The sequence below is a fragment of the Cervus elaphus genome, chromosome 5, assembly GCF_910594005.1.
Source record: "Cervus elaphus chromosome 5, mCerEla1.1, whole genome shotgun sequence".
In the NCBI taxonomy this organism is placed as follows: domain Eukaryota; kingdom Metazoa; phylum Chordata; class Mammalia; order Artiodactyla; family Cervidae; genus Cervus; species Cervus elaphus.
The window spans coordinates 82,462,205-82,481,284 of record NC_057819.1 but is presented as its reverse complement, the minus strand read 5'-3'; the positions used below and the strand labels follow the sequence as shown (position 1 = coordinate 82,481,284).

General features: G+C 56.9%; 1 protein-coding gene across 5 annotated transcripts; it reads left to right on the top strand.

Moving 5' to 3' along the window:
• The first annotated feature begins 6,068 nt into the window (after positions 1–6,068).
• LOC122694276 (septin-4) lies at positions 6,069–17,594 on the top strand. Of its 5 annotated transcripts, none has more exons than XM_043902806.1 (12): positions 6,096–6,218; positions 11,123–11,416; positions 11,766–11,859; positions 12,492–12,578; positions 13,051–13,174; positions 15,825–15,959; positions 16,073–16,190; positions 16,282–16,383; positions 16,583–16,679; positions 16,773–16,935; positions 17,088–17,187; positions 17,372–17,594. In XM_043902806.1, the coding sequence occupies exons 1-12, from the start codon at positions 6,216–6,218 to the stop codon at positions 17,429–17,431; spliced, it is 1,377 nt and encodes a 458-aa protein (XP_043758741.1). In that variant the 5' UTR covers positions 6,096–6,215; the 3' UTR covers positions 17,432–17,594. The 5 variants fall into 5 exon arrangements, with proteins under 5 accessions (XP_043758744.1, XP_043758741.1, XP_043758745.1 ...); XM_043902810.1 differs by having other exon boundaries at positions 6,108–6,218; positions 11,123–11,166; XM_043902805.1 differs by lacking the exon at positions 6,096–6,218 and adding an exon at positions 8,822–9,030.
• The last annotated feature ends 1,486 nt before the right edge of the window (positions 17,595–19,080 follow it).

The window sequence follows — 19,080 nt, the reverse complement described above, 5'->3', positions numbered from 1 at the left end:
AAACCGGGCGGACTGTGGAGTCTGTTCCGGATTCCACTTCCGGCAGGAAGTCTCTAGTGGCCCCACCATGGTGCTGGGCTCGTGGTCGGCAGCCTGTTGTGGAGCTTCTTGAAGCCTCCAGGGTCCATAGCTGGGGACAGAGCGTGATTCCGCCTATCTCTGTCTCTTCGTCAGGCGGTCCCTCAAAGCTTTTGTCTAAGGAGCAGGACAGACAGATGCTTCTCATCCTTGGATTGGGACTTTGGGGATGCAGTCTTCCTGGAGGAGGTTAAGCTGGACTGAGAGAAACACTCCTGAGGGGTTTTGATTTTGTTTTGTTTTGTTTTGGTATCAGAATTAGCAGCAGCTCAACTGGAAGGTCCTGAGGTCGCCTCTGGGGTCAGCAGGGGCTGTCTTCTCACACAGCCCTGGGGAAATTCCCTGGAATAAAGCACTTCTTGTTGGGAGAGGCTGCCCTGGTCCCAAGAGCCTGTGTCCTTCAGGCAGCTAACTGACTTGCCCTCGGATGTGCCTTCTCGGGCTGTCAGGGGACAAGGGGGTTTACTCCCTGCCACATCCATCAATGAGGTGAGGAATCAACTCCGGAAAACAGGCCAGGAACCAGAGGAGGCTGTTTCAGGGTTCCCTATGGTAGACTTCAGTATCTTCAGGGAGCCGTGTCTTTTGGCCTTGGGGATGGGATGGCCAGCCTCCCATCGGCTCCGGAGCCACAAGGAAGCTTTGCTCAGGGAGAGCAGCTCAGGAGGCTGTGTTCCCGGGACGTTAGCGGAATCCTCGGATATGGGCCCTCTGGAAGGAACCCCAGAACCAGCTTCCCACTAGCCTCATTTTCTCTTGCTGGGTACAGAGACTTAGAGTTGAGAGGAAAGGGGGTTGTTGAGAGGATGGAGCAGAGCTGCTGAAAATGGGGCAGGACACCTTGGGAGGCTTTTTATGGCAGCCTGGCCCTCACCACCCCGCTGCTTTTCCTGTCAGATGTTACCCTGTTCATTGCAGCTACCACCGGCAGCCAAATCGAGAGCAGGTGGGAGGCTGGTGACCTCCGGCCCAGGCTCGCTATTCTGGGGACAGGCTAGGTTGACCAACTCCTCAGGGTTTGCCCTGGCCGTTCCTGACTTTCGCACTGAAAGTGCTGCATCCTGGGAGGTCCCTGAGTCCTGAGCGAGCCTGGACAGTGGGTCGCCCTAGGACAGGTGGTGTGGCCCCTCAGTGGGCGCCTCTGGCAGCACAGGGCAGGGGGTGGTGCTCTACCTCCCGCGGGAGACGCAGGCAGATCTCTTCTTCTGCCTACAAAGTGAGGGCAGGAAGATGCTATGCCTTCTTCGCCAGTTTGATGGCAAAGTCCTTTCGTTTTTATAGTTCCGCCCAGAATGGGCACACATAGGGAAGAATCTGCCGCATCTGTTTTGGACTTTCTAGTGCATTTCCAGAAGCTACTTGGTTCCCTGCCCGGAACCCGTCTCCAGCATCACACATTTCTGTTGGAGTGTTTTGGTGGTGTTTGAAATGGTGGGTTTTTCAAGGAAGATGAGAGGCAGTGGACCCCAGCCGACTAGGGAGCTTCGCTTCAGATGCCCACTTGGATGCGGAAGAAAATCAGTAATGCAGAAGCCATCTGACAGCTGTTCAGCCAGAGGAAGGCTGCCCTGAGTGACAGAAATGACCGTGTCCCTTCCCCCGCCTCTGCTCAGCTGCCTTTGGCCCAGCTGCTGTTGGTGGGGGGCGGGGGGGTGGTAAGTAGCAAGAGACAGCTGCACCTTGGGGGCTGAGGGAGGCCTGGAGGAGGGGGACAGGATGCGAGGCAGTTCCTGAGGGGAGTGCCGACTCCGACACTGGGCAGGCAGACTGGGCCAGACAAAGCCCTTTCCTCGGCACACCTACCGCTGGCAAAATCATCTAGCTCCAGGGATCTCAGCAGTGGCTGTTTTGGGGAACTCAGTTCAGTAAGTCTGAAACCAAGACCTGTTCTCTAGAGATAGAATGTTGGCTAACTGGAGAAGCTGACTCCACAGTTGGTGGCAGTATGGTCATTCCAGTGTCACTTGAAGGCTTTTCTCCCATCCCTCTACACCCATTACACAAGCACGTGCCTAATTCTTTGGAGGGAAGGCATTTGAAATAGTCACAGTTGAAAGTTGCTGGTGTGGTATTGATAATTTTGGTGTTAGCTGAGATAGTAGCCACCATTCATTTTAGTGATTCGCCTAACACTACATGTGCTGTCTTAATTGCTCTTCATAGCAAACCTATGAGGTAGACTTTTTCTCCCTGTTTCAGAGATGAAGACACCAAGGCTCAGAGCTTGCTCATCAATGCTGGCAGTCTCTGGGGAGAATCTTGCCTCAAGGGTTATGTGGTATATAAACCCTTTTTCTGTAGTCACATATTCCTGGAAGATAACTGGTGATATTTCAGCAGCATCTTTAGATATCAAGAACTGTGAGAGGAAAGGTTGTAGTAGGGGTAAGATCTGTGTCTCTGCATTTGAACTGAGAGGCTGGGAGGTAGGTGTGAGCTAGGAAACTGCCAGATTAAAGGGCAGGCTATGGATCAGTGAAGCCCAGAGCCTCAGGGCTTGACTGTCCTCCAAAATCAGAGCAGAAACTAATCAGTGAATCCTCTCAGTCCGTCCATATTGATCAGACATCTCTTGGGGGCAGAGGCCTGGTCACCTAGGCAGACATCACACGACATATTTGCTGAGTGGAAATGAGTAGAGGTTAAAATAGAAAAACATTCTCCCTGTCCTTGAGGGGCTTGTGGTTGATCTGGAGAGAAAAGTATACAGATGGGTCACTTGAAGGGAAGTGAATATCAAAGGACAAAGTCCAGGGCAATGAGTCAGCAAAGCTTCTAGCACGGAAGCACTTGGAGGGGAGCGACCAGGAGGAGGCAGATTTTGGCTCGGTAATGAAGACCTTGGTAATTCACCACCCAAAGACTGAAGGGCAGTTGTTAGAATCAGGGAGGTTTTGAGCAGGGAAGATATTTAAGCAGAGGCTGGAAGGTCAAGGGAGTGGGCCTTGGAGGGTGTCAGACACACAGTGGGTAGCAGCATTAGGAGGCGTGTAAGTGCCTTCCACCTCTGGGCCTCCCGTGCCCTGTCCTGCTGCACAGAGGATGTTGGAAGGGCTCTCTGACTGGCTACTGTTCCTTGCTGCAGCCCTTCAGCAGGTGCCAGGAAACACCATGTTCCCGGACCTTGCCGCCTACATCTCACTCCTGTCCCAGGATCATGGAACATTGGGGAACAATGAGAGGAGTCGGGCGTAGGGTATTTTGGTTTCTTGCCTCTCTGTACAGACCTTGATGTACAGACTGGCTAAGGTTTCCTTGAAAGATACAACCCAGTGATAGACCTTCGGCTCCACCAGGGCTCGCTGACTTAAATTATCACTGACTCAGCACCTCTGGGGCACAGGTACTATTAGCTCTTGCACCGCTTAAAGGAAACTGCTACCAGGAGACTAAAGTGATCTTTGCTAGTCAGGCAGATCTGAAATCCTGATTTCTGGTGGTAATTACTCTTTAATCTTGGCTTTGAACCTGGGTCCTGCCTGGGCCCAAGTACAGCATCCCTGTTTGACATCCCTGGGCTGTACACCCGTCTCCCAGGGTTGGGCCCCCGTGGAGGCGGGGCCAGGAGGTTTCCATACAGACCATGTTGGCCTGGCCTAAGTGGATGGAGCCCAGGACAGCAGGCTGGGATGGCTTGCAGGATCTCAGTTCCCCCAGGCCCCAGCAGTGAAAGCGTGGAATCCGAACCACTAGGCCACCAGGGAACTCCCGGGATGTTGAATTTCAAGAGGGAGAGGGAGCCGGAGCCCAGGAGCTGAGGGTACTGAGGCAGGGTTGGCCAGGCTCCCTGCTGGCTGGGGGTGGCGCTGAGCGCTCAGTGGTCAGTGACGCACACGAGGGCTGCTGTATCTCAGCCCTGCTTCCAAATGTCCAACTCCACCTGTCCCAACACAGAACATGAGAGTTGGTGTTGAGGGTAGAACAGTCCTTTCTTTCAGAAACACAGGGAAGGGAAGGGACTTGCCTACATTGAGATAATTTTGGCACTTATCTCAGGGACTTATTCCCAGGCCAAGTTCTCATGGAGACTCCTCAATTGCAGCAGGGTGAGCATGTGGGGTTGTGCAGATAGAGTGACCCAAAGTCTGTCTTAGGCTTTTTTTTTTGCCCAGCCCATTCCTCATAGCCCATGCTTCATGTGGGCCTGTGACCATTAAGACCCTAAGATTCTTGGCTTAGAGATGAGTTTCATGGTCCCCAGTCTCTCTGGGGGCTTTGCTTCCTTCCAAGCAAGCAGGCGCCAACATGTCTCATGAAACAGGGCTCTTTGGAGTCTGGGCAGCCAGTGCCAGAGCAGAGCCTGGGGTTCCAGCTGCAGCGGAAGATGAGCTGCTAGCTGAGATGTGTCTGTGTCCATGCTTGGACAGCAACCAGAACCGGGGGGAGGAGGCACGTTATGATTGTGAAAAACAAGGTTCTGTGATGGGGCCTGTCCTCCTTGATGTAGGCTTTCTCCCTTGGGCCCAGCACCCCCAGCCCAGGCCTTGAGGGCTGAAACACCCGAGAAGTTTCCTATGAGGAGTGAGGACATAAGAACAAGTGGCTGCAGCTAGTTCCCAACAGAGGGGCTTTGTGTAGCCCGAATTTGACATTTGGGTCCAATGGCAGCAAGTGCTGCTGTTTCTGCAGACTTCCAACAGACAGTGGTCTCTCTCGAAAGGAACTCCTTTATGTGTTTGTTTTCCTGAGTACAGCTTCATATCTTCTGATCTACCCTGGACCTTTTCCAGGAACCTCCTATATTTTCAGAAGTTGCCTCTCATTGGAGCCAATCTGCTGGTCTCTAGCTTAGTTTAATTCCCTCATTTTGAGGTATGGGAACTGAGCCTAGAGAGGTGAAGTGAGGTTACCCAGATAGAAAGTTTTCTCTTTGACTTGCTGGCTCATGAATGCCCTGACTTCTTTAAGGAATGACACCTCTTCTTTACTCCCTCCCACCACTGCCAGATATTTAATGGCAGTCCCATGTTTTCTGAATCTGATCTCATTGGGGGTACCCAGCTGCGTTTGACGGATCCCAACCAAGACCACCAGGCTGTGGATCAGACCCAAAGAGTGTAGGCAGGCCTTTGGCACTCCTACCAATAGAGGGGGCCATGTGTGGCCTTAGTTTTGTCCAAAGTGTATTGGGGCCTCCCAGTCTGTCCTGGAGGAGGACTCTTAGAAGTCACAGAGGGGCTTGGTTCTGGAAACTTCTACAGAAGCCTGACCAGCTCAGACCCGTATTAGCTCAGGAAATCCCCACCAACTCCCCGCCCCAAGCATCTACTTTCTCTGAGCTGCTGCTCACCCTCCTGAGCCTCTAATGCCTCTAAAGCTGCTGGGGCATCTCTCTCCACAGCATCTCACCTGCTTGCCCAGCCTGGCCTCTCCTGAGGCCCTCCACACCTTCCACAGCCCCAGGCAAAGCTTCACTGCCCAGAAAGGCCACTCGGCCTCTCCCTTCCACTCTTCCAGCAGATGATCCCAGGGTAGTTTATGCAGCAAATCCTCTTTAATCTTTAATCTAGGGTCCTGCACGAAGGGAACCTCCTGGCTCTCCTTCACAGCTTGGCTGGAGGTGGGGACTCTCTGACGTCCACCTTAGGAGGTATACAGACGTTATGGACGATCAGTAACTTGGACATCAGCTGGGTTCAATTCCCACAAACCTTGTGGACTCTCCGCGGTAACTGTTTCTCTCCAACCCATGGGGCAAACTCCCCTCTCCTTCCAAAGGCTTCTCCAGGGGGTGCCAGGTGGGCCCTTCCTTTTTCTTTGGGGACTGGCTCAAGCCCCCGTGGTGCCGCGCCGCTTGGGCAGGCCACTCTTGAGGGGCTCAGGGAGAGCCAGATGACCAGCGAAACCCTGCCCGATCGCCTCTCCGCACCCTGCCTCTGAGGGTCGCGAGCTGCAAGGCCCACCCGCAGGCCAGCGCAGCGGCCCCAGGCTCAGCCCGCGCGGGCCCGCTCTCCGCGGAGGTGCAGGCCCCGCCCCGGGGCCGCCCCGCCCCGCCCCCGCCTAGGGCCCCGCCCCCAGCCGGTCCGCTCTCCGGGCGGCGGGAGGGGGCAGGCGGTGCGGCGAGGTCGGCGCGCAGCTCCGGCCGCGGGTCGCTCGGGCGCTGTCCAGGCGGAGCCGGCCCGGCCCGGGCTGCAGCCATGGTAAGGCGGGCGGGCACGGGGCAGGGCCGGGCGCGCAGGGCCCGCTGCTCCCGGGCGGCTTCGCCGAGACCCGCGGCGCTGCAGACCCGGCTGCGCGGGGCTGGAGGCGCTGTCGCCCGCCGCGGGCACGGGCAGGCGCTGGTGGCGGACGGCACTGCGTCGCTGCTCCCAAGTTTCTCCTTCTGATCCTAGCAGACACGAAGTGGGCCCCGGCCCCCGGGATGCTGCCCGCTTCTTGGACGAAGGGGTGGGTCGGTGCAGGGTCGGGAGAGGGCGGCGGTCGAGACGCGCAGGTGGGCTGGGGCGAGCGAGTCCGGCAGGGGCGGAGTTGAGGGTCCCCGCCCTTGCCTGGGTCAGCTGTTACATGGGTGACCCTTCCTCACCCCCACCTACCCAGGGCTCAGGGACCAGCAGCAACTTCCTTTGAAAACATACACAGGAGGCTCACAAGCACTGCTGCCTCCCCGAGAGGGCTGGTGAGACGCTTGGGCCCTCCTCCCCACCGCCTGGCAAGGGGCCGCTCCTAGGCCCTTCCCACAGCACCCTCTGCCCAGGGACCTCTGAGAGAGAGCGGCCCAGCCAGCACCCCACATCCCTCTGCCCCTGAGATAGGGACCCTAGGGAATCTTCCTCCTGCAGCATCCTACCTGTCCCCCCGCCCCCCCAAACCAGGTCCCTCTGCAGTGATGGGGGGTGGAGGGAACTCATTCCTGCCACCTGCCTGTGATGGGCGGAGAAGCAGTAACCGCAGCCCGCCTCTCTGGAGACCCCCAGGTAGGAAGTGTCGAGGTTTGACTGTGAGGGTGCCAGCTCTCGTCCTGACCTCAAGGCCAGAGCCTGCCACAGACACACTGTGCTGGGTGTCAGGGCCTTCAGGCCCTGCGCCAGCTTCTGCTCCCGGTCTGGAAGCCCCTCGCCTTTGCCCTCTGCGTGGGAGGCCCAGGCTGTTTATGGCAGTGGGAGATCTGTCGCTAGCCTGTGGGGCAGGATGTTGGCTGTGGGCAGCCTCCAGAAAGGCGCTCCCTGGGCCCTGTGGAATCAGGAGCTTCCAGGAATGGACAGGCCAACCTTTTGGTCTCTTCTCTGTCAAGCTGTGTCCAGGCCGAGGCCCAAGTCTTGGCCAGGAAGTCTGGGTGACACTGTGACCTTCCCCAAAGGGGGGTTCCTGGGAGAGGCCAAGTGGTGCCTGCCTTTATCCTTGCCCGCATCCTTCTCCCCACGTGGGGACAGACAACTGATGGTCCCGGGGTGGGAGCCAAGGGGAGCTCTGACTGTTCATAGTGCCAAATGTCCCTAGTGCAGGAGGGGCCGAGGGAGGCTTTTTCTGCCACACATTAAGTTCAGTTCAACTGAGGTCTTGGGGCTTCAACTTGGCTGAGTTGTAATTGGCCTGTTCCTCTGTAATTAAAGACACCCTGTCACGACCAGAGTCCTCCGCCTCAGGTCCCTGCCCTCAAGCCAGCCCCGTCCTTAGGCTGACGGGTCGTGACAAGCCAAACTTGTCTGGGAGGGTCTCTTTGTGAGAGGAGATGAGGGACCCAGGTGCTTGGGAGACCAGTGGGGAGAGCTCCCCAGCCTGGGAGCCCCCCAGGAGGGCTTAATTGGCATATAGAAAGAATGACCGGCTCACTTTAATAACCATCCTGTGACTTGAGCTGTCCCTTCTCTCCCCAGGTTCAAAGCAGCTTGAGGTGTACCTGTCATCTGGGAGTGCTTGCTTTCCTCAGCCTTCCTGGGACAGGGAAGGGCCACTCACAATTGGGCATTAAGGCCCTGAAATTAAGACACTGTTCAGAGTCACAAAGGGTGTTTCTAGTCAAACCGGAAACACTGGCTTGCGGTCTGCTGGTCAGGTCTCCACGTGCACAGGCCCAGTGAGGTCCCGCTCTATGCGTGTCCCGCCTGATCAGTTACTTGGAAGCCTCTGGGATGCCAGCCTCTCCTCCCCCTGAGGTCGTGCCCCACAGAGACCACGTGTTAGCTGCTGACTCCCTGAGAGTGATGGGGGGATGGAAGGGATTTGGATGAGTTGAGAGGGCAGGTATCCTAGGATGGGAGGCGTCTGTGTGGCAAAGGCCCCTCTGCGCCTGGGGCCCTCCGCAGGGAAATCTCTGACGACGATTTCTGAAGGTAGTGCAGTTCTCTGCTGGGAGGAACCCACAGCGACACTGGGAAGAAAAGTGGGTCCATTCCCATGAGAACCTACACGCCGGGGACGGTAGGACACCCCACCCTACTTCAGCACTGCTTGAAGTTACAGTGAAAGAGAGAGGTCGGAATCCTTTGGGGATGAAGTCTCCTGGACCAGGTCACCTTGAGGACAGGGCTCAAGCCCCTGATAGGCCTCGGCGTCCTTGGGGGTTAACAAGAGAAGCCAAGTGGATCAGGAGCCTGCAGACGGACTTGGGAGGCTGCCGCTGTGCCCACCAGGGCAGGCAGCGGGCAGGCATCACAGGGGAGCCAATCAGAGGAGGAAGGGACTGCAGAGGAAAGCAGCGGTCCCGCTGCAGCTGAGCTGTCCTTGGAGGGTGGGAGCCAAGGGAAGGGAGGAGGGAGGGGGTGGGGAACGACATTCCACAGGCTTTTTTGGCCCCTGACAGAGACAGGAGGGTCAGAGAGAAAGGGAGAGGAGCAAGTCAGGACGCCGGGTTACAAGAGCACCAAGACCAGGCTGTTTCTGTGCGTGAGGAACTTTGCCTGGCAGATAAAATTAGACCTAGAGCTTGCTGACAGGGAGTCTGAAGCGTGGGACATGGACCGTTCCCTGGGACGGCAAGGCAGTTCTGTCCCCGAGGAGAGGGCTGAAGCTGGGGTAAGGCTGCTCCGGGAAAGGGTGGACCTGCCTCGTCTTCCCCCTTGCGTTGGCTGGATCGGGGCTCAGAGGCAGAGAAGTACTGGGTCTGTGGCAGAAGGATTGGCTCCGTGGCAGAGCCGGGGGGCCGATGAGGCCCCTGGGGTCCTGACCCCTTGGTTGGAGCTCCTGTGGGTCCCTCCTGTGCTCGCTGGAGGGAGAGTGGTGCTGGCGGCTCTCCTGGAAGGTCTGAGGAGGCTGGGGGTCTCCGTCAGGGCCTTCCCTCCTCCCTGGGCTGCTGCCCCTCTGCTCAGCGCTCCTGGTGGAACCAGGCGGAGACAGCCCCCCTCTCTCCCACCCTCAGTCTACCCCCAGACGGACTTCTGGGTTCCTGTGGGGCTGTGCAGAGGGACAGGATTTCCCCAAATTCCCCAGACTCTTGGGCTGCCAGAAAACAAGACCTGTCACACACACTCCGCCCGCCCCCCACACGCATCCCTTCCCCGTTGCTGTATAATTAATCGTCTGAGCTGGGACACTTTTAAGAGTGGAAAGTGGCAATTCTGCTAGGACAGCAAACATAAACCAGGATGAACGGTCACCCCACTGGACCCCAAGATACTGTGGGTGAGAAAAAGCCTGTTGGGTCAGGCCTGCCTCAGGACGTCTCTTCTGGCCACTTGGCCCCCACACGCTGGTTCCAGTTTCAGGCTAAAAGACCCCTTTTCCTGTCCAGGCAAGCCCTGGAGACTGTGGCTCTAAGCCGGCGGGGGCACTTGAGAGGCTACAGCCCAGAAGTAGCTCTTAGGCGGCTTTTCCCTCTAGCCCCCTTCTAGTCCCTTCCCTCTGCAGAAAGCTGGCAGTGCGTAGGACTGCATCCCTCAGTTCTTCCCGCCCTAAATGGGAACCTGCTGAAGACAGTGGCTGTCATATCTCCCCTGACTGGGACTCCACTGTGGTCTGGGGTAGCCCCCACTAGCTTGGCTGATTCCCAGGGGGTGAGTCAGCCTGTGAAGCCGGCTCTTGTCCATTGTCTGGGGGTGGCACGTGGGTATTGTGAGGCAGAGCTGAGCCCAGCACCGCCAGGCACTCCACGAAGGGGGCCGGCCCCCAAAGGAGAGAGGAAGCTTCGGGGTCTAGAACTCAGGGTCAGAGTAAGGGGGACGTGGCCTGTCTTCCCAGCTGGAGATGGTGGGGGGACAGGTCTCCGCAGAGGAGCCAGCCACTGTCTGCTCCCCCCACCCCCGTGTGCTTCACAGTTGAGACCAGACCCCCTCCAGTACTGCCAGCTGAAGCCTAGCTCGGGGCAGGGGGCAGGGGGCAGGGGGCAGGGAGCAGCCGGGGGCGCCTCCACCTCTACAACCCTCACAGCTGGGGGCTGTCCGCAGTGTTCCCCCAGCCTCCCTCACCCGGTCCTTCCCACCCTCACGAGCATCAGGTGGCATGTTTCTCCTTCGCCCCTGGAACCCAGGCTCAGGGTCTGGAATCAGGGGGCTCAGGTCAGCTGCTCTGGGCTCCGGGAGTGAACACCTCCGGGAGAGTCGGCTCCCGAGTCCTGGGGCTCAGGGCTGCAGCGGCTGGAGTTGAGGAGCCCCCTGCTGGCTCCTGAGTCGCCCGGGGCTGGAGGCTCCCTTCTCCCCGCCCTGGCTCCCTCCCGCCTCCCGCCCCTACCATTCCTGGCGGTCTGTGCTCTCCTTCCGTCCTGAGCCACGTTCTCCTCTCCGCTCTAAAGCCTCTGTCTGCTCCGCTCATTCGGCCTGGCTTCCTGGCCTCTAGGGCAGTCCCTGGCCCTGGCGTGGAGGGGCAGCCTTGACCAGCACCCTGTTGCGAGGGAGCATCCAGACCGGAGCTGTCGGGTCCCCAGAGCGGTTGCTAGGGTGCCAGGGGCAGCTGCTGCTCCCTGGGGTCTCCTGCTGTCGTGGACCCTCCGGCTGGGAGGCCTGTGATTAGGGGAGGGTGGCGAGCGCTTCCTCTGGCTCGGCCGCCTGTGCAGCTTCTTTCCCTTCTAACCACACGTGCTTTCCTCTCTCCCTCTTGCCTTCTCCTGTCTTGCTCCTTCCTTCTTCCCTTCCTGCCACCGACCCGCCTACCCCACCCCGCCCCTGCCCCTCAGATCAAGCGCTTTCTGGAGGACGCGGATGACGCAGAACTGAACAAGTTCGTGACGGATTTCCCAGGAAGCGAGACCTACCACCCACCAGAGGCCAAGACCTTGGTGCCCAGGCCCCAAATCCAGGAGCCGAGGCCCCAGGCTTCAGACCTCTGCCAGGATGACCTGGAGTTCAAACCCCCCTCGTGGCCCCAGCCCTCTGACAGCCAGCAGTACTTCTCTGCCTCAGCCCCCCTCAGCCCCTCAGCCCGGCCCCGCAGCCCGTGGGGCAAGCTCGATCCCTATGACTCCTCCGAGGTAGAGCCTCCAGCCCCCTCCGTGCCGGGGAGGGAGCCGAGGGAGCCCCAGAAGTGTGTGTCGCATGTGTGTGAGTTTGTGTGTGCACCCACACGTGGCTGGAGACGCGCTCTGTCCTGTGTTGGCCCCAGCTCTGTGGGGCCACCCCCACGCCCCCCATGCATTGGAACCCAACAGTGTCAGCAGGGACAGGAGCCCAGCTGGTGGCCCCACCTGGGGCCTCAGAGGAGTGTGGCAGTGATCCTGGAAGGCTGGGCAAAGACCCAAGAGGCAGGGAGAAGGCTGGCGTTGGGTCCTGGGGTCCTTCGGCCCCTGCCCTAACGCACTCTGCTTTCTCGTCGTCCCCCAGGATGACAAGGAGTACGTGGGCTTTGCGACCCTCCCCAATCAAGTCCACCGGAAGTCTGTGAAGAAAGGCTTTGACTTTACCCTCATGGTGGCAGGTAGAGCAGGGGCCGGGCAGAGCTGGGCAAGAGGCGTTTCAGGTGGGGATGGTCTGTGTGTGTGTGGGGGGTATGGGTGTTAGTTGCTTAGTCGTGTCCGACTCTTTGTGACCACATGGACTATAGCCCACCAGGCTCCTCTGTCCATGGGATTCTCCGGGCAAGAATACTACAGTGGGTTGCCATTCCCTTCTCCACGGGATCTTCCCGACCCAGGGGTGGAACGCAGGTCTCCTGCATTGCAAGAGGCTTCTTTACTGTCTGAGCCGCTGGGGTATGGCCCGGGCAGGAGAAAGCAGCAAGTGGCTGGGCCTTTTTGCAGAACAGCCAGAAGCCGTAGGCGGCCCAAAGTCTGCATCCTTTGTGCTGTGGGGGAGGGGGCAGTGACGAGGTCCAGAGAACCCTCAACCCTCAGGGTCCTAACATTTGCCTTTTGCTGTGTGACCCTGGGAACCCCTTATCCTCTCTGGGACTCACTGGCTGGATGAGCTCTTGTCTTTGCTTGCTTCCAGCTCTGCTGTGTTTGGGTTAGTCTCTTCCCAGTGAGATAGGCAAGAAGCTCCCCCACAAACTTGGCCCAGTGGGGTGGCCTCCTGGTGACTGCTGTGTGCCTGTCCTGTCTCCCCCGTCAGGAGAGTCGGGCCTGGGGAAGTCCACGCTGGTCAACAGCCTCTTCCTCACGGATCTGTACCGGGACCGGAAGCTCCTCAGCGCAGAAGGTGAGGGAAGGAGCGTGGGGACAGGCGGGCAGAGCTGACCTGGGAAATGGAGCTCACTCGGGGTCTGGGGGATACAGGAAGCTGCGGCTTCCTAGAGAGCCTGCCACGTCTCTCCGGAGGGCTGTCCAGCCTGGCAGCCCACCAGCCAGCTCCCTAAAGACTTGGGTGCTGAAGCAGGGCAGGGGCCAGAATCCTCTCTGACCCCCCAAAGGATTCCAGGAATCCGAGAAAAGAGGCCGGAGCAGAGAAGAGGCTGGGGCCGGAGCCAACAGCCACCGGCATTTCCTGTGTTGGGAAATGTGCTCTTCGCTGGTTCCCAGAGAACAGACAGGCCCCCGGGCAGCCCCAGGGGGCGGGGAGGGGGCAGGGAGGGTGCGGCAGCCTGGGCAGCAGAGCTGGTTGGGATGGGCCGTGTGGTCCCAACTGGGCAGGTCCTTGGCCTCGCCCTGGCCTCAGTTTCCCCCTTCTCCAGAGCGTATCATGCAGACGGTGGAGATCACTAAGCATGCCGTGGACATAGAGGAGAAGGGCGTGAAGCTGCGGCTCACCATTGTGGACACACCAGGTTTTGGGGATGCCGTCAACAACACAGAGTGGTAGGTCTGACCGAGCACAGACCCTGCCCCCAGCCCACCCATTCCCTCCGCAGGCACACAGAGGTGCAGACACACCCCTGATGTCAGGAAGAAGGGGTGTGTGCCCTCGAGCGTGCCCCTGCCCCTTACTGGATGGCTGTCTCCTCTGTCAGGTGAGAGGGACAGCCTTGGGATAGATGACCGCTAGTGTTCCTTTGACTCTGACCTACAGTTCTAGAATAGGGGTGAGGGCACCCCCCTTTTTTGAGGGAAGAGCCTCAAAAAGCAAACGTGAAAACATGTAGCAAAGGACCTGACATATAGCAGGTGCTCAATAATGGTCCCCCTCCCTCCATCTGTTCCTTTCACCAGCAACATTTTAGGTGCTACAAGCAAGTTATTAAAGGGGTGAGAGTGCGTGGAGGGGTAGGGGAAGGTGAGAAAGAAGAGGCAAAGGGAAGGTGTGGGTGGAACTTTGTTTAAACTCCAAGCACCCTCTGGGCTACTTGCCAAAAGAAAAGTGGCTACTCGCCACTCCCCCTCCCCTCCGTTAAGCTTCCCTGGTGTCCTGGGTGGGGAAGATCCCCTGGAGAAGGAAATGGCAACCCACTCCAGTATTCTTGCCTGGAAACTCCCATGGACAGAGGAGCCTGGCAGGCTACAGTCCATGGGGTCACAAAACTGTTGGACACAACTTAGTCACTAAACAACAACACCTCCCCACCTCCCCAGTCATCCCTGACATTTTTTTTTTTTCAGGAACTAGAAAGATGCTTAGATAGTGGTCAGACCTAAGGGAGTAGATGAGAGGAGAATGGGTGATAGAAACAGGGGAAAAGGTGGTGGTGCCTTTGTTAAGAACATTAGGTAGGGTGGTGCTGAGACTCCTGGACTGAGAAATCAGATCCTGACTCAGCATTTAGTAACTGTGCGATCTTGAGCAAATGACTGCACTCCCATTTCTTCAGTTGAAAAATGCTGGCTTTACCAGTTGATCTAAAAATCATCTCAGAAAGATGCATGTAAATGTGCATTGAAAACTGTAAAGGGCTGTGTACACTACACTCATGGATTTAAAGACGATAATTGCAAAATAAATTTGCAGGATCAGTGCAAAATAAAAGTGCGGGGTCCCTTGTTCAAAATGATTAAGAATTTCAAGATGGCCACAGCAGAGAGTAAACCAGATGTGGGCCCTCTGAGTGCGGGGCCCGCGTGTGACTGCACAGGTCACATGCCCAGGAAGCTGGCCCTGGATGGTTGCCTCCCAGACTGATCAGGATCTCATAGATCTTTCTGTGACCTGAACGCACCTCACATGCTTTATCGTTACAACATGAGACCTTGGCTCAGTACACTGGTTTATCTTCAACTTCTTGATCCAAGCCTTGAGGGGGGGGGGCCACTTTGTACGTTCTTACCATAGCACTGTGCTAATGCGTAGTACATGGTCTCTGTAAATACTCCTGCTGGTCTGAGGTGGCCTCCATGTCATCACCCTTCCTAATCTAGGAATATGTCTCAGCCAGCTGATTTGCCTTGAAATTCTAGCCCCAACCAATGCCTGTTTCCTGCTTTAGCAAGTATCGCTTCCTCCTTCAATCAGTCTACTTACTTCCTCTGACATTCCATAATGTAGTAATAATTCCACTTGCCTGGCACCTCCCAGTTTACAGTGGACCTGCACATGTGCTCATTTAGTCAGCCAGCAGGAATTTCTTGAGCACAGATTAGGTGTCCAGCCCATGCTGGACATTTTACGGGATACAGAACAAGTATGAATAATCCTTGTCACTGGGAAGCTTACAGTCTAGTGGCAGTGGGAGTGGGAGAAGGGAGGGGGCAGGTCTCTAACATGTGTGTCAGTCAGGCTAAAACTTAGGTTAGTAAATGGGTCAGGCAGTGTAGTGGCAAACATACTGAACTAGGAGTCAGAGCCCAGGGACTTGGATGGGTAGAGAATTTGCTGGCTAAAATGATCTGGATTAAGTCTCTTAGCTGCTCTGGATTTAGCTTCTTCGTGTATAAGATGAGAACAATGATACTTATAATGTTCATCTATCAGGGCATCTATCAGTGAGGACAAAACTCAATAACAGCAGAGCAAGAGACTTGAAAACTGAGGTTCTTGAATATATATATTGAACATAGATATGGATGATATATACCATATATGTATATGACCTTCATGTGTGGTGAAGGGAAGGGAGAGCAGTGTGCATTGGTGTAGTCACAGAAACCTTTGTGGAAGAGCTGGTTCTTGGACATGGCTTTGAAGGACAGAGTGGGCTTGGAGAGGTGGAGGAGAGGCTGGACCCACCTGAGTAAAGGCCCTGAAGTTGAACTGTGAGCCTGACTTAGGGCTGCCCTGGCCTCCAGTTGGTTTTCACTGCATCTTGCTAGTCTTCCTGCTTTGTTTGGTCACCTGGGCTCTCTTCCTCTCATCACACTAAGGGTTTAACGACCTCTGCCCACGTGCCTCGTCTGATTTTCTATCAGGATGTTTGAGATGTACCGTGACCTACTCAGGTACCTCCCTGAAGATGCAGTAAAGCAAGTCGGGGAAGAGCAAAGTCGTGAAAAGTCTGCCCAGGGCGTGGGCTGCTCGCAGCCCCAGATCTCACTAGGCAGCGCTCACTTGCAGTTTCTCTGCTTGTGTTCCCTGCCTCAGCTGGAAGCCTGTGGCTGAATACATCGACCAGCAGTTTGAGCAGTATTTCCGAGATGAGAGTGGCCTGAACCGCAAGAATATTCAAGACAACAGGGTGCACTGCTGCCTGTACTTCATCTCGCCCTTCGGCCACGGGTATGGTCTGAGCCTGAGGCTCCTGGCCCCACCAGGTGCTGCCAAGGGGACAGGCCAAGAGCACCCGGGGCAGGGCTGCCACTAGCAGGTGGTTACGGGTTCCTGTTCCCCAGGCTCCGGCCATTGGATGTTGAATTTATGAAGGCCCTGCATCAGCGGGTCAACATCGTGCCTATCCTGGCCAAGGCGGACACACTGACCCCTCCTGAAGTGGAGCGCAAGAAACGCAAAGTGAGGGGAGCTGGTGGGGGAGGGGAGCAGGTGGGCTCCTGGAAAGGTTGGAGTCTCCCCCAGATCCATGGGCCCCTTGTGTGTTTGCCAGATCCGGGAGGAGATTGAGCACTTTGGAATCAAGGTCTACCAGTTCCCAGACTGTGACTCTGATGAGGATGAGGACTTCAAATCACAGGACCTGGCCCTAAAGGTGGGGCCACCCCAGGGATCCCCTTCCCAGCTTGTTTCTTCTGGGCGGAAGAGGGAGTAGAATTCTGTGTAACGGGGAGGGGCTCTTGGGGTGGAAGAGGACCCTGGTTTCCCAGAATGAAGCAGAGGAAGATGAAGATACAGGCACAAAGGAACAGGTGAGAATGGGGGTGTTGAGAGACACCCCTAACTTCTTCCAGGAAAGCATCCCATTTGCTGTCATTGGCAGCAACACTGTGGTAGAGGCCAGAGGGCGTCGAGTTCGGGGCCGGCTCTACCCCTGGGGCATCGTGGAAGGTAAAGCTCTGAGCTTGTGACCAGGGTATCTCCTTGCCCTCAACGGGTCTCCTCTACCCGTGCCCCTGGCTGACCCCTAGCCTTGCTGTGCAGTGGAAAACCCAGGGCACTGCGACTTTGTGAAGCTGAGGACAATGCTGGTGCGTACTCACATGCAGGACCTGAAGGACGTGACGCGGGAGACGCATTATGAGAACTACCGGGCCCAGTGCATCCAGAGCATGACCCGCCTGGTGGTGAAAGAGCGGAATCGCAAGTATGGCCAAAGGCCGGGACGGAGCCGGCAGGGGCGGGGTCCCAAGCGCCGCCGCGGAGGAGACCAAGCCCCTCCTTTGTTCCGCAGGCTCAGTCCAAGCAGGTGCTGGGGTTCCCGTAGCCTCACCAACCTCCTTTCCCCCTTCCCTTCAGCAAACTGACTCTAGAGAGTGGTACGGATTTCCCCCTTCCTGCCGTCCCACCAGGGACAGATCCAGAAACTGAGAGGCTGATCCGAGAGAAGGATGAGGAGGTGAGGCTAGTATAGGGTGGTAGGGGTTGCCAGCCTGAGAGGACCCCTGTTTAATTATAAACCCCATCACACCCCAGGGCTACCAATGGCCCGACGGAAGGGATTAGAGGTTGGGGGGTGGGGGGACGTCCCTAAATCTGTAGGACTCTGAGAGGCCCCACTTTGATGCGTGTGCCTGTTCCAGCTGCGGCGGATGCAGGAGATGCTGCACAAAATCCAAAGACAGATGAAGGAGACCCATTAGCTGGCTTTCAGCCCTGAATATTTAAACGCCGCCTCTTCGTCCTGCCTATGTCGGCCCCTCCCAGCACCAGCTCTGCTCAGGCCCCTGCAGCTACTGCCACTTCGCCTTACATCCCTGCTGCCTCCCCAGAGACTCAGAGGAAATAAAGTTTAACAAATCTGTAGGTGGCTTCCGGTGTCACTGTCTGTATCTTTCCCATCTCATGGAAACCAAGAATTTGAAAGGTTGCTGGAGGAGGGTGCTGGATTCTGGCTTTTAGTAGGGGCAGGAGAACAGGAAAAACTTTACCCTCCCATGACGAGTTCAGTCCCTGCCCATAATCCAGCCTGGCCAGTCCATCTTCCCGACGCTATCTGTCCTGCCTCTGTTATCTGGAGCCCATCATCTTTCCCACATATAGTACTGAGAATCCCATAGACGTTTTAGAATTGATACCTGCCCTCAAGAAAACATGGTATTAATTGCATGCAGCCTCCCAACTTCATATTTCCTCTGGGGGGAAAGGGATATGCAGAATTAAACTGCACCCTAGGAAGCCTGTGATAGCGCACTGAACACACGTTGAAACCCCTGTAATCACCAAACACTATAGTGAGTGCTGGGAATGGAAAAAGTAGAATCGTCGTCCTGTAAGAATTCAATATTCATTTAACAAATACTTATTAAGCATCTGCTAGGTTGCGGACTCTATTTTAAACCTTGGGAGTTAACAGTGAACACAGGTAAGGTTCCAGTTCTCCCGGGATTTACTAAATACGGAGTAAAAGCTCCAATGTCCTTTGCAAAAGAGAAGTGAAGACATTGTGGCCCGGGGACCTGATATTAAAGCTTTCAGGTCCACTCTAACTGAAGCTGTCGGTTGAGAATCTGAACCAACTGTTCTCCATTTCTGTCGGGTTGGTGGTATCTCGGGGCCAGAGCGGCCTCCAGCGGCCATCCTCCGCCCTGCTGCCAGCTCTGGCTCCCCTGGGCAGAGAGGAAGGGAGGCGCCAAGAACTGCATCTTCAGGGGAGTCCGACTCCCCACACCCTTTACAGACCAAAGGGTCGCAACTCGCTCGTGGCAGTCTCAGCCCCATCTCTCAGGTGAGAGAACTTCTCAAAACGGAAAGCACCATTCATTCAGGTGCCGACGCAGAGGGAGGGTTGGAGGAAGACGTCAGGGTGCGGAAGAGGAGACTCTTAACCCCCACCAGTCGAAGACCGAGACGGAGCCTCAGGCCCAGACCGTCCCCTTCTCAGCATTCAGAATCTTTCTCTCCCTTCGGGCTTTGCGACGCACGACCGCAGGGAAACCAAACGGAGAAGTGGATAAAGCTTAGGTGCCGCCCGGGATTTCACCGAGAAGTACCCCTGAGGCGGGCCGGTCACCGGAAGTGGCTGTAAAGCCCGGGCCCCTACGAGGCTCCGCCCTCCTTGCGCTACCGGGAGGCGACGGGCCGCCCCCACTTCCGGTCCCTGGAGCCTTCGCCTGCAGCCCCCCTTTCCTGCTCTCCCATTGGCTACCGCAGGGACGCGCTGTGATTTCCCATTGGTTGCGTCTCTACCCCGGCGCCGCACCTCCCCTCCAAGCGCAGCCCCGTTTCCCGGAAGCCGATAGGCTAAAGGCTGGGAGGGCGTCTGCCCCACTGGACCAACGAGCGGCGCGAA